A 14,608-nucleotide genomic window follows, 5' to 3' on the forward strand; every position below is an offset into this window, starting at 1 on the left:
GTTTCCAATGTTTTGTTGTCCCATCTCCTGCTCTGGGTTCTCCGTTGGGTCCGTAGGGATTCCAAAACCTCCCCCAGCTCATCCTCATGGCGCTGTCCCCACCACGGCCCTCCCAAATCCCACCACGAGCTGTCCCTGCACGCAGCCACCACTCCATTGGGAAGGGAAAAGGACAGGGACAACCTCAGCAGGGATTTCCCAGCTCCTCCTCCTGGGTTTTCCCAGAGTTTGTCACCAGCACCTCCCCACCCACACAGCCCCGGTGTCCTCAGACTGGCCCTGGCCAGGACCACCCCATGGCCCCAGGTGGCTTTGGACCCCAGGAGCCGCAGGTGCCACCCTGGGTCTGCCCACAAATCCCAAAGCTGTCCCTACTTTTCCACTGCTCCAGTTTTCCAGCCAGTCCAGCTTCAGCTCCTCATCCACAGACCGTCCATGCTCATCCCGCTCTTTCCCAGCCTCCCCTGAGCCCCAGCTCCCCACGTTCCCACCCTTCACCTTGGAATATTTATCCCATCTTCTAAACCTTTCTCTCCACCTCTCAGCCCAGCTGAAATTCCACCTCTTCCCTCATCCCTGCACGCAGCAGGTGTGGGAGATGGAGAGAAATTTGGGAGAGAAATTTGGCCCTTTTTCCCCAGGAGATGCTCACCAAGAGCAGCAAATGAGGTCCCACCAGCCCCATCTGGGACATGGCCATGGGGAATATTCCAGGTGGGACATCAAGGGACAACCAGGACAAATTCTGCCCTCCATGGAAGCTCCATGGAAGCAGTGACGGCCTGGAGGGTCATCAGAGGGACAACGACCTCCTACCTCAGCTCCGAGGGTGCACGGGTGCGGGGGGGGGGATTCTTCTCCCATTGCAATCCGCTGGAATCTTGGATTACATGGATTTTTATCCCAACAAATTCCTGGTGTTCTCATCCAGCAGGACATGGGCATCGTCCCCATTTTCCATCCAGGGAAACTGAGGCACGGGAAGAACAAGGTCCATGTCCGGTTGGGGGTTGTCCAGGTGTCCCCAGGTTTTCCAGGCCCAGCCATTGGGATGCTCAGGGATGTGCAGAGAATCCTTGGAAGGAGGGAGAGGGATTTGCTCAGAGCTGAGGGAGAAATCCCTGCTTTGAGCAGAAAATTGGGAGAGATTTTCCACTGGGAGCTCCGGGGAAGCACTGGGCCGGGTTGGGAACAGGATTTTCCCCACCACCAGCCCTGCTTGGAATCCTTTCCCAGCTCCTGGTGGGACAAGGAGAACGTCCCAGCCCTGTGGGAGAGCCTGGAAATCAAAACATGGCCCATCCTGGGAAATCCCACTGGATCTTCCCTCTTCTCCCCTTCAAGGAAGGTAATTCCCAGGGAAGTGGGAAGGGATGAGTCGAGGGATTTGCTGGAGCCAGGCCGAGCTGAGCTGAGGCAGGGACAGCTCTTATCAGCTGATAAGGAGTGATAGGGAAGGCAGGGGTGGATCCTCCCTTCCCAGCTGCATCCCAGTGGGAGAGTCCCACCCACCCCTGGACAAACCCTTCCCAAATTAATCCTTCCCAGGGACCGGGGGTGCTTGGAGGGGCTGAACCACCAGCAGATTTCCCAAGGAAACGGGATGGGAATAGGAGCACTGGAATCTCCACCAACACCCACGTGGGGCTGGGAGCATCCAGAGCCAAGGCTGGAGCACTTGGGAAGGGCAGCGTTGATGTTTGGGGGGATTTATGGAATTCTGTAGGGTCCAAGGGAAAATTCCGGCCAGGATTCAGCCTTTCCTGCCTTTTCCCACAGGGATGAAACCCAAACTCTTGGTCTTGCACTCGGAGCTGTTGCTCGCCGAGACCAACGCATCCTTCTGCTCCCACTGCTGGATCCCACCCGGCCAATTCCCAATCCTTCCCCTCTCCGGATCCCACCCAGCCAATTCCCAATCCTCCCCTCTGCTGGATCCCACCCAGCCAATTCCCAATCCTTCCCCCCCATGGATCCCACCCAGCCAATTCCCAATCCTTCCCCTCCATGGACCCCACCCGGCCAATTCCCAATCCTCCCCTCTCCTGGATCCCACCCAGCCAATTCCCAATCCTTCCCCCTGCTGGATCCCACCCGGCCAATTCCCAATCCTTCCCCTCCCCGGATCCCACCCAGCCAATTCCCAATCCTCCCCTCTCCTGGATCCCACCCAGCCAATTCCCAATCCTTCCCCTCCCCGGATCCCACCCAGCCAATTCCCAATCCTCCCCTCTCCTGGATCCCACCCGGCCAATTCCCAATCCTTCCCCCTGCTGGATCCCACCCGGCCAATTCCCAATCCTTCCCCCTGCTGGATCCCACCCGGCCAATTCCCAATCCTTCCCCCCCATGGACCCCACCCGGCCAATTCCCAATCCTCCCCTCTCCTGGATCCCACCCGGCCAATTCCCAATCCTTCCCCTCCCCGGATCCCACCCAGCCAATTCCCAATCCTCCCCTCTCCTGGATCCCATCCGGCCAATTCCCAATCCTCCCCCCTGCTGGATCCCACCCGGCCAATTCCCAATCTTTCCCCCTGCTGGATCCCACCCGGCCAATTCCCAATCCTTCTCCCTCCTGGATCCCACCCGGCCAATTCCCAATCCTCCCCCCTACTGGATCCCATCCAGCCAATTCCCAATCCTTCTCCCTCCTGGATCCCACCTGGCCAATTCTCAATCCTTCTCCCTCCTGGATCCCATCCAGCCAATTCCCAATCCTTCCCCTCCATGGATCCCACCCAGCCAATTCCCAATCCTTCCCCTCCCCGGATCCCATCCAGCCAATTCCCAATCCTTCCCCAGGCATCCAGCTCTTCCCTGGCCTCCAGGAATCCCCTCATCCTCCTTTTCCTTCTCCATGTGCCACCATTCCAAGGTTTTTTTCCACATTTTCCACTCCCATCACAGCAAACCATGGGTGCTGAAGGGGTTCAGACATTCCCAAGGACTGCAGGATCCTGGATGCCATCCTGGGATCAAGGAGGATCCAGCTCCACGTGGTGAGGGAAGGATTTAGGGACTGAGCCAAAAATACATTCCCATTATTTGGGGAATACGTGGGAAGAGGTGCCCACGTTCACATCCATGGGGTTTTGGCTGGAAAAACCAAGGAAATTCCCAGCAGTGGCCAGGACAAGGAATAGGATGGATTTGCAGGGAATTACATCAGGAGTCCTGGAGCAGGGGGTGAGATGCACTCGGAGCCATCCCTGGTGGAATGAAAGCCCCTTCCCGGGATGGCTGCCCCACTCCTGGAATGTCCTGTCCCACAGCTGGGATGTTCCCGGGATTCCTGCCTGCTCTGGGCCGGCCCAGGTGGAGCTGGGACCACTTATCCCGGGATTTGAGCCATTCCCACCAGCCAGGAGCTCCTCATGGATCCCCCTCAGCACATGGCTTGGAGATGGAAAGTCCCGAGGATGGTGAGAACATTCCCCAGATCCCAGCCCCAGCTCCATTGGCTGCTGGATAGGAACTGCTCCATGTCATTCCCGTGCTTTTCCTTTGGCTCTCCCTCCATTCCATTCCTGACCTGTTTTTAAGGATTTTCCCCAGGAACAGCCTCATTTCCTGCTCTCCTCAGATGATCCCAACCCTTCCGCTGAAGCCAAGCAAGGCTTGGGACAGACCAGGAATATCCAGGGGAACCAGACCACGAGGTTTAATCGTTCCCATGGGGCTGTTCCCACATTTTAAGTCTGGATAAGGTTTTAAAATCCCTTTTTCCAGCCTCGTGTCCAGGAATTCCTTGATTTCATCTGTGCTGCATGGAAAATAAAACCATCGTCCACCTGCCATGGGATTGGTCTCACTGGTGACTTCAGTCCTGGCTTTATCCCTTCTCCCACAGCTGTTCCAGGTCTTCCAGGACATTCCTAATCCTGCATCTCCAATGGATTTTTTATCCCTATTTCAGGGAATGGACATTCCCTTTGGAAGTGGGATCCAGCTCCATGTGGCTTTGGCTCTTCACTCTCCACGGCCTGGGGTCGGGGAGGAAGAGGATCCAAATTTCGGGATTATTTGGGTTCGGGGAACTGGAGCTGCCCTGGAGCTGGCACATCCCAAATTTTCATGGCTCCAATGCTGGAAGAACCATCCCAACCCCAGGAGCCCCATCCTGCAATTCCTGTCCATCCCAGGAGTTTCAGCCTTTGGAAAATGAGGGTGGAAAGCAGAAATCCCATTCCCAGCCCTGAAGGTTGCAAGGGAAGTTTGGAAAATGAGCTTTATCCTTTAAACAAATAAAGACTAAAAAATGGATTCCCCCTCCCTCCCAAAAAAAACCCCAATGAAAATAATTTTCTTGAATCCACGGAAAGTCCTGATGGGCGTTATAGGGCAGCCAGTGCTGGGTGAGGGTTTAAAAGCCAAAAAACCTCGGAATTCCATGGATTTGCAGGAGCAAATCCTTCGCAGCACCTCCATTTCCCACCGTGGCATTCCCTCCTGGAGCCAGAATTCCCGGAGCCTTTGCCAGCAGCAGAGGACACATTTTTGCAGTCCCTGTGCCCTCAGGCACCACCTCACCCACGAGAGCCTCAAACAGTTCCAGGAGAGCATCATTCCCGTCGTTCCTGTGCCATGATCCAGGGGTTTTAGGGATCTTCTGGACAGGTTCAGGTTCGGTGTTCCCACTTCCAGCCGGGTGAAGTCTCCCCGAGGGACAAGGGCAGCAGATTTGAGGGTGTCCCAAGAATATTCCATCATCCTGGCTGGATCCTACGGCCACGATATCCACAGCTCCTGAGGATCCAGCTCCCAGCCGAGCTCCCAGGAGAGGGAGGTTGGAATTGTCCCTTCCCAAGCTCCTGGAGCTCCGCTCTGTCCCCTCCTCTGCCAGAAGGAGGTTGGAGCATCACTTTTAATTAAGGAGGCTTTTCCCAGCTCCTAATCCTGCAGCCAGTGGGGCTGGAAAGAGGCACGGTGTAGCGGGTTGAGTTTGAAACCGGGCAGAAACACCAATTAAATGTAGTGGTTTTGATTCAAAATATTCATTATTTACTTATTTTCCTTCTGTGAGATAAGAATTAGGAGAAAAGCAAAGCAGGCCACAAACCTTAAACAGTTGCAGTACAATGAAAGAGCTTTATTACTAACAGAATTAAAGGTAAAGAGAAAACAACAAAACAAAATTAAAGTAAATTCCCCCCCCCCCCCCCCCCCTTTCCAGCACTTCTCTCCTTTTATCCAGCTCACACAAGGGATAACAGAACATGGGATGTTAGTCAGTGTTGCAGTTCCTGAAAAGTCTCTCTCTTATGCTTAAGGAAAAAAAAGGGTTTTCCTTCAGTTGCACGTGGTTCCCAAACTGCCACCAATAGCAGACCCGCCCAGAAACAAACAGTCTGCTGTGTGTAGAACATCTCTCCCATGAAGAATTTCACAGTTCTTTCATACTACAGAACATGGGCCATCACATGGGGTTATTCATCTTTTTAAGGATAAGTTATTTTGGCCTGCACACAGAGGCTTTTCTTCGCCACAAGTCTCTAACAGCCTCTTACTACTTCTATATAGCCTGGCATAGGCACTCTTCACAAACTTCATAGGCACACGTTGATTCTCCACCCCCCCCCCCCCCATGTTCTTCAAATGGATTAAAGAGACAAACAGTTTGTGGTATTACAGTTTCTTACCACGGCATGCAAGAAGGTTTCTTTTAAGCTGCGCGCCAGAATCGCGGCACCGCCCTCTTTTCTCCTGTCGCCATGCTCAGCTCCGTCCCACAGGACTCACTTCTCTTTCTCTCTGACTCTGAAGCCGCCACGTTGAAGGGTGTTCTTGTTCGGGCTTTACGGTGGGGAAAGCCTCGCTCCCTCTGTGCTGCTGGCTGCGTGGTGTCCTCTTCAGTTCAGCACGGAGTGTGCTGGCTGCAGACAGGAGGCTCTGCCGGCTCCCGCTGGCTCCGCCGGCTCCGCATGGAGAGGAGAGGGACCCGCCTGTCCCCAGAAGCCGCGCTGGATGGGTTTAGCTGTGAGCAGTCCATGGCTGGTTTTAGCTGCCTGCGGCTCTGGGACAGTCCCCCTCAGTGACCCAGGGTCCGTGCCGCAGCGATGGGAAAGGGGGAAAGGGGCAGTGGCCCCGGCCCGGCCCGGTGGGGCCTGGAGGCTCGGAGCCCCCCCACCTTCCAGCAGGCGAGCTCCGACCAAAAAGGGGAAGTCCCGCCTTTCCGTGCAGTTTAAATATGTAAATTGTGAGAAGCGTAATTGGTCTTAAAGACTGTCCATCAACTCAGGGTCAACCCAACACACACGGAAAAACCTCATTCCCTCTCCTGCCCTCATCCCAGGGCCAGCTCCAAGGAAAAGGGCAGCTGGAGGCGAGGCAGCTCCCGGGAGCTGCCACCTCGGTGACCTCCCACCTCCAGGAGCTCTGGTGAGGAGCGGCAAGAGGAGATTGGGATTTAAATCCACCACCCTTCCCTCAGGTTGCTTAGACATTCCCGAGCCAGCCCTTCAGTTACGGCCTGAGCCAGCTTTTTTTCCTTGGATATCCCTGCCAGCTGCTTTTCTTGGATCGATCACAGCGAGGGGAGTCCCCGGAGGAGGGATAACCCCGCTGCAATCCAGGGGAAGGCCGAGGTCAGGTTCAATCCCCTTTTCCAGCTCCTTTGCAGCTTCCAGGGATTCTTGCATCACGTCTGGGGAGCAGCCATCCAGCAGCAGGAGAGGGAAGGAATGTTTTTAGGGAGACGGGGAGCTCAGGCACGGTTTTACGGGAGGCAGACGGAGCCAAAGTGCTTGAATTCCCACCTCAATTCCAATTAAACTTCCAGGCGGGGCCAGCCCTGGCAGCAGGACAGGGATTGCTTTAGCAGGAATGAGTGGCTGAAGGATTCCTTAAGGAATCGCTGGCGAAAGCATGGAAGAAGTGGATTTCATCTAGAAGCAAAAGCGTGACAAAGCTCCTTGGCAAAGTTCACTCGGCAGCTTTCACCGGCTGGATAAAGCACAAGGAAAAGGCAAAATAAAACCCAAATTTGAGCAATCGAAGAGTAAAACCAAACAAAAAGGAGCAGTGGGGAGGTTGGGACTGGGAAAGGGATAAAAGGAATAAGGGAGATCTTCCCATGGAATCCTGAGGTCCCCCTTAATCAAACTGAGCCCCTTCATCAAGAGTTTGGGTTTAAGGGCTGGAACCTTTCAATTAAAAAATTAAATTAAAATTAAACCCCTTAATAGCACTTAATTAAGGGCCTAATTAGAACAATTTCACAAGAGGTCCTGTAGGACTCACTATCAGCGCAACAGTAACTCAGTGTCTTAATTAGGAATATCATGGAATTAAGAACAGTGGATGGGCTGGAACAGGGATGGGGACATTCCCGCAGGCTGGAATTTTTTAGGAGCAGCTTTGCTATTCCCAGCTTGGGAAAATAAAGCCGGAGTCGTTCCATGCGGATTCACTTCTCGTGGAGAGAATTGGAGGTTCCAGCTCCCCAAAAACCCTGGGATTTTCCCCAGAATCCCTCTCCTTCCCTTTCCACGGTGACTGGCTGTGGGACGGCAGGAGCAGCTCCGTGCTGACATTCCAGAGGGATGGATTTCAGTCCCGGACGATGACATCAGCCCCAGATCGCAGCTGATGGTTTTCCAAGCTGCAGCAGCACCTGGCTGCACTCCTGCCCTGGCTCTGGGATGGCTCCGAGTGGGAATGCTGCTTCTCCCATCGCTGTCCCTCCCTTTTCCAGGTGGGATCGAAGCAGTGGCTTCCAGCCCCAGCTGTTTGTGGGAACGGAGCCACCAGGGAAAGGTGAAAGCCACGCCTGGAGTCGCCTCAGGGGACAATCAGGCATGGGGGCTTTGGGGTGACAACCTTTGGGGTGGCTCAAGGGACCTGGACCTTCCTGGGGGGCCACCTCCAACCTGGTCCTGCTGTCACCAACCCTGGAATTTCAGGGCCACCAAAGAACTTCTGGGATCCTTCCACCTCCTGCTCCAAAATATCAGACACAGCAACCTCCCTTTCCCTCTCCCCATTCCTGGCTGGACCTGGAAACTCCTCAGGGGACAATCAAGAACAGGAGCTTTGGGGTGGCTCAAGGGACCTGGACCTTCCTGGGGGGCCACCTCCAACCTGGTCCTGCTGTCACCAACCCTGGCCTTGTAGGGCCACCAAAGAGCTTCTGGGATCCTTCCACCTCCTCCTCCAAAGTATCTGACACAGGACCCTCTCCCCATTCCTGGCTGGCCCTCCCCACGCAGCATTTGGGGAATATTTCCCAAATCCTCAGCATTTGGGGAATATTTCCCAAATCCCCAACCACCAGGCAATGCCTGAGCCTCACCAAAGATGGTGAGGAGGCCAAACCCCACCACAAAGTGCTCCCCACTACTCCAAGTGATTCCCTGATCCCAGCCAGGGAATTCCCTGCCTGCTCTGGGAGGGGAGCAGAGCAGCATCCAGCTCCAGGCAGGAATTCCCACAGGATATAGGACACTTCCCTCACAACAACAATCAGGGCTGATGGCTCCCACAGCACACCCTTATCAGCATTCGCTCTTCTCCTCAGGACACCTGGGAGCAGGAACCTCCCCACACAACCACGCCGGCTGAATCCAAGGAATTCAGAGCTAAGGAAAAAAAGGTCTTTATTCATATACAAAAAGCCATGTGCACAGAAGGTTACAGGCACGTTTCTAATCCAGAAGTGCTTTTACAAGGAAAAGCCAGAGCGAGAGTTTGCCATTCCAGCCAAAGCGGGCAGCTTGCAACGTTCCCTGGATTAGGAACCGGGATCTCCTGGCTAGGCAGGATGTCAGGCTTAAGTCAGGCCCTATTCAGCTTCACTCATCAATAAACAGCAGTGGGATAAAGCTCAAGGCACCCAGGCTACAGAGGAGCTCTGGGAGCCCAAACTATGCAAGCAGGGAAGGTTTAATACAACAAACAGTGGCATCGAGGTCCAGGCCGATCCTTCGGCACCTCCAGGCCCTCGGGACCTTGGCACAGAAGGTTTGGATTCCAGCTGAGGTCAAGACCAGGCCGCAGTTTGTCAATACTCATCCTCATCACCCTCATCCTCCTCTCCATCTGCCGAGTCCCTTCCGACCTCCTCATAATCCTTCTCCAGGGCCGCCAGGTCCTCCCTGGCCTCGGAGAACTCCCCCTCCTCCATGCCCTCCCCCACGTACCAGTGCACGAAGGCCCTCTTGGCGTACATCAGGTCAAACTTGTGGTCCAGGCGGGCCCAGGCCTCGGCGATGGCCGTGGTGTTGCTCAGCATGCACACGGCGCGCTGCACCTTGGCCAGGTCTCCCCCGGGCACCACGGTGGGCGGCTGGTAGTTGATGCCCACCTTGAAACCGGTGGGGCACCAGTCCACGAACTGGATGGAGCGGCGCGTCTTGATGGCGGCGATGGCGGCGTTGACGTCCTTGGGGACGACGTCGCCGCGGTACAGCAGGCAGCACGCCATGTACTTGCCCCGGCGAGGGTCGCACTTGACCATCTGGTTGGAGAACTCGAAGCAGGCGTTGGTGATCTCCGGCACGGAGAGCTGCTCGTGGTAGGCCTTCTCCGCCGAGATGATGGGGGCGTAGGTGGTGAGCGGGAAGTGGATGCGCGGATACGGCACCAGGTTGGTCTGGAATTCGATCAGGTCGACGTTGAGGGCCCCGTTGAACCTCAGCGAGGCGGTGACGGAGGACACGATCTGCCCGATGAGGCGGTTGAGGTTGGTGTAGGTGGGGCGCTCGATGTCCAGGTTGCGGTGGCAGATGTCATAGATGGCCTCGTTGTCCACCATGAAGGAGCAGTCCGAGTGCTCCAGTGTGGTGTGGGTGGTGAGGATGGAGTTGTAGGGCTCCACCACAGCTGTGGACACCTGCGGGGCCGGGTACACTGAGAATTCCAGCTTGGATTTCTTGCTGTACTCCACGGAGAGGCGCTCCATGAGGAGCGAGGTGAAGCCAGAGCCGGTGCCTCCTCCAAAGCTGTGGAAGACCAGGAAGCCTTGGAGTCCACTGCACTGGTCAGCCTGCAGCAGAACATTGGATATTTATCCCAAGGACTGGAAAACTAGCCCAGGAAAATGGACATTTATCCCTGTAAGGACTGGGATAACCATCCCAATACTGGACATTTATCCCTGTAAGGACTGGGATAACCATCCCAAGAATATTGGACATTTATCCCTGTAAGGACTGGGATAACCATCCCAAGTAATACAGCACGAAATTCTGCTCAGAGCACTCACTGAGCATCTTAAGCCCAGTTTTAACGATAATTATCTGGGTTTAGGGCAAACACACAAATCCAGGGCCTTTCCCGAGCCCCAAACCAAATCCCAACAGCAGCAACAACCCTCAGACCTCGCCTAAAGATATTTTTTTCATTTAAGACTTTTTTATTTTAACACTTCTACCCCAAACTCCAACTTTAATTGTATGGTCCAAAATGTGTTCTTTTAAACCCAAATCTGGTGCTTTCCCCTCACCATTTTGCGAATCCTGCTGAGCACGGTGTCGATGATCTCCTTGCCAATGGTGTAGTGGCCGCGGGCGTAGTTGTTGGCGGCGTCTTCCTTGCCACTGATGAGCTGCTCCGGGTGGAAGAGCCCGTGGTAGGTCCCGGTCCGGATCTCATCTGCATGGAGGAGGAGAAATCAGGGAGAGCAGAACACAGAGGAAGGTTCTGGGTGAAGCATGACGAGAGCAAAATCCATGGAATGCCCACCAGGAGGTCATGGCGTGGTTTGGGAAGCATTGTGGGAATAATGGAAGGGGTAGGAATTAACTTGTCCTACCATAACTCCATCTTCACCGCACAGCTACCCTGAAATCCTAAATTAATCTGGTTTAACGAGCGAGGACACCGCAATTCCAGTGTTTTTGTGGGATTGGTTACCACGGGCAGCTCGTTCCAAAGCACCTGGAGGAGTCTGGAAGCTCCACCTCCATCCTCTGCTCTCCAGCACGGAACGGAGACAGACAAAGCCTCCAGTGTTGACATTTCTGCCTGACCCAGCTCCAGAGGGTTTTGAAATCCTCTCCATCCCAGTATCAGACACGTTTCATCATCTCCTGGCTCACTCATTAAGTTCTCCATTTAAGACCTTAATGAGGTGTCTAAAAATTAAGCAGCACCCAAACAAAGGTCTGCAGTCCTTTCATTAGAGCCACTGAGTCACATCCCAGATGGAAAGACAGGAGGAGAAGCCTGGAAGGCAGAAGGAGGTGGTTGGATTGGGAGTCATTTCCAAAGAAAAATTGATTTTCTGGGAAGACACCTCAAACTGAGGTGCCATAATTTGGTCAAACACCCAGAGATCCCCGAGGGAGCTGGAAGGAGAAGGGGAAATCTTTTAGAATCAATCAGGTTGGAAAAGATCTCCGGGATCAAGTTGGCCAAAGAGGAGAGCCAGCTCCCACAAAACCACGGAATGTGTGGTGCCCCTCTGCCCCAAGGTGCTTTGGGGGTGGCATCAGGACCAGCTGTGCCACATCTGGCCGTGGGATGGTGGAATTCAGGCCAGGACCACCAAGGCTGATAAATCCAGGTCCCTTTCCACCTGCTGAAGGTCCCAAAAGGGGGGGGAACAACAAAGCCAACTCAGTGACAACCACGGATTTGTCCCTCCCGGTCCCTTTGGAAGTGTAAATTCCATCAGCTTCCAAAGGCTGGACCAGAGCAGAGGAGTGGGAGCAACAGGACCCCATGGAAGAAGGCTTGGGAACCATGGATAATGATGGCACCACACCCAGAATCCTGGTTTTACCAATGACAGTGGGCTCCAAGTCTATGAACACCGCCCGGGGCACGTGTTTGCCAGATGCTGTCTCACAGAAGAAGGTCTCGAACGAGGAATCCACTTGCTCGGAGTTGGGATCCATGGATTTCACCTGCTTGGAGCCAGGAATGGTCCCATCGGCCTGGATGCCGTGCTCCAGGCAGTAGAGCTCCCAGCAGGCATTGCCCATCTGCACTCCGGCCTGCCCGATGTGGATGGAAATGCACTCCCTCTGGAAAAGGGAAACGGGCAGTTTTAGACATCCTGCGGATCGGGGATTCCAGCCCCCACAGCTCTCCTTGGAGCCAGGCTGGGGATGATGAGGGAAACAGGCGGCTTCCGCCCACCGCTGGCAGCTGGAGCCGGGATCAAACCGGGATCTGCGGGGCGGCATTCCTGGGAAAGGCTCTCCCAGCCCAGGGAAGGAGGAAGGAAGGAGCTGATGGCTCCATGCTGGGGCAGGAAGCAGCTGAGCAGCGCCGGCTCCTCGGAGCCGCCGTCAATCCCCCACATCCCGATGGGATATCAGGAACAGCAGCTCCAGGCTCTTGACCCCGAAAAAAACTCAAGGAGAAGCCAAGCTTGGAAAACCCTAAGCCAAGCTGGAGTCACAGCAGGAAAGAGGCTGGAGAAAACAGGGATTGCCCCGGGGCAGAACGAGGCCCGGCTGACTCCCGGGAGCGGCTCCGAGTCCTGATTTATCCAGGTCATCTCCAGCAGCCTGGGACTCCAGGGAAGCGCCGCAGGGGCCGGCGTCTCCCGGACACTCCCTGGGCACTTCTGCTGGATGTGCTTCCCTGGGTAATTGGCATCTGCTGCTTCCAGCACCCCGAGATCAAAGCCAGGACAGAGCCTCCCGTCCCAGCTCCCAAGCCGAGAATCCCAATTATTGCCGTGCCCGGCATGGGGCAGTGCTGCTTCCCAAGGGATCACCGGGAAAGGGAGCTGATCCCACCTGGGAATGACAAGGAGTGCCGCTGATCCCATTATTTGTGGCATCCATTGGCTCAGGTCTTATCTCACCCAGAGCTGGGGTCTCCACAGGTAAGCCAAGCTTAGAGGGGGGTGGTGGGAACATCCTGGGATGGTGGGAACAGCTGATCCCAAATCTCCAGAGAATGCACGACCATCCAGGGAGTCTCCAGAAGACTCCAGCTGGACATCCCTGGGCACCAACCACTTGTGGCAAGAAAATGACTCAACACAACTTCTCCATCTCGTCCTCCAAGCACGGATGTGCCAAGATTTTCCCATCCCTCAAGCAACTCCAAAGGCCACCACACATCCAGGATAAGGCAAGGCAAGGCTGGACCATTCCTGGGACACAGAGACACCAACCCTTTATCCAGAGCTGCCTAAATCCGCCCAAATCCCAGTGTGGGCTGAGCCCCCGAGTTCTGCGGGGTGTGGAGGCTGCCGGGATCACGGGCTGCAGGGATCGGGAGCTCTCGGGATCGGGAGCTCTCGGGATCGGGGGCTGCCGGGATCGGGGGCTGCCGGGATCGGGGATCCCATTCCTGCTCTCCCGCTGATATTTGCACTATGTGGGCAATGCTGGCTGCCCCGGGCGCAGCCCTCCCAGCAGCGTGGTTGCAATAGTTCTCCATCCCAGTTTTCTGTGCTCAGCGCCGCAGCCGCTTCCCAGCTCTTCCCTGGGACAGCTGCTCCGCTCCCAAAACCCCATTCCCAGCACCTGCTGCACAGGGAGCACTGGAATTCGCAGCCCAGAGCTCAGCGACTGGGAACAAAGGGAAGCAGAAATGAGAAATAAAAAGCGGGAGCTGCCGCAAGGGAAAAAAGTGCAGCGGTTTATTGGAAGTTTTCCCTCACTTCTCATATATTCCAGAGGGGGTTTTTTGGAGCTCCCAGCTTTCCAACATTTGCATCCAGCTCAACTGCCTTTTACAGACTCTGGCTATAGGCAGCCTATTGTTGTCCAGCTGATTTTCCCATCGGGAACACCATGTAAATATTTAACTCTTTTACAGCCAGGCCAGACCAGAATTCCACAGATTAAAGGAAAAGTTCAAAGCTGGATCCCTGGGAGCCACTTTGAAGTTTTCTCCCATTTGCAACCAGCAGATTTTTCCACCGAGTTGCTCCTTTGCATCCACCAAAAGCTGCCAGTTGGGATCCTCTTTCCCAAAAAGTTTCAGCTGGATCAGCCAGGAATGCTCAGGATTGCAGATTATTTTGTTTTTTAGTTCTCCAGCTCAACCCACTTCAGCTTCCCAGCTGCAAACTCTTTGGAGCGGGGATTCCATGCAAAAAACTACAAGGAAAGGTGGATTTTATCCATTTAATATCTAATTCTAAAAGTTTAGAGCAGACAAAGGCAACATGGCAGCTCATTCCTAAGGAAAAACCAAAAAAAAAAAAAAAAAAAAAATCCTAAAGGTTGTGCTTGTTGCAGCACATTGGGAATGTTAAATTTGGGGGGAAAGGGGCAGCAGGATCAAAAATTTAAATTTTAATCCGTAATGGAGTTGAGTCGAGATATGCTGATCCCCCCCCCCCCCCAAAAAAAAAAAAAATAAAGAAACCCCAACTTTGAAAAGAGCTTCCCAACTTTCCAGACCCCACCTCAGGAGCTGCAAACTCCGAGGGAAAAGCACCGAGAGGCCGCTCCAAGCACATCCCTCATTTTTCCCTTATAAGGAGCAAAGCCTGAATCAATAACCCAGAAGGTACCGAGCGATTCCACAAAGCTGCTCCGAAGGAGCATCCCCCGGGAGAAAGGAGAGGGCAAAGAAGGGAATTCGGAGCTCAGAGCCCTCGGGAAAGTGGGAAATATTGGGAATTGAGAGACGAGACATGCTCTTACCATGGTGAGGCTGGAGCCTGGCTTAGATCTAAGCAAAACAGCTGCTGC

At 54.5% G+C, this 14,608-nt stretch overlaps 1 protein-coding gene across 1 annotated transcript; it reads right to left on the reverse strand.

The window, feature by feature from the left end:
• Window positions 1-8,579: 8,579 nt before the first annotated feature.
• Window positions 8,580-14,608, reverse strand: TUBAL3 (tubulin alpha like 3). Its single transcript, XM_048302722.1, has 4 exons — window positions 14,561-14,608; window positions 11,725-11,968; window positions 10,444-10,592; window positions 8,580-9,984 (listed from the first exon to the last, which is right to left on the reverse strand). Exons 1-4 carry the CDS (start codon window positions 14,561-14,563, stop codon window positions 9,001-9,003), a joined length of 1,380 nt encoding a protein of 459 aa, XP_048158679.1. The 5' UTR covers window positions 14,564-14,608; the 3' UTR covers window positions 8,580-9,000.

Source organism: Corvus hawaiiensis, chromosome 4 (assembly GCF_020740725.1).
Source record: "Corvus hawaiiensis isolate bCorHaw1 chromosome 4, bCorHaw1.pri.cur, whole genome shotgun sequence".
Lineage (NCBI taxonomy): Eukaryota > Metazoa > Chordata > Aves > Passeriformes > Corvidae > Corvus > Corvus hawaiiensis.

Coding starts and splice junctions, on each gene's coding strand:
- TUBAL3 (XM_048302722.1), bottom strand. Junction 10,593..11,724: donor CTTGGAGCCCACTGTCATTG/GTAAAACCAGGA, acceptor TCCTCCATGCAG/ATGAGATCCGGACCGGGACC. Junction 9,985..10,443: donor TCAGCAGGATTCGCAAAATG/GTGAGGGGAAAG, acceptor GTTCTGCTGCAG/GCTGACCAGTGCAGTGGACT.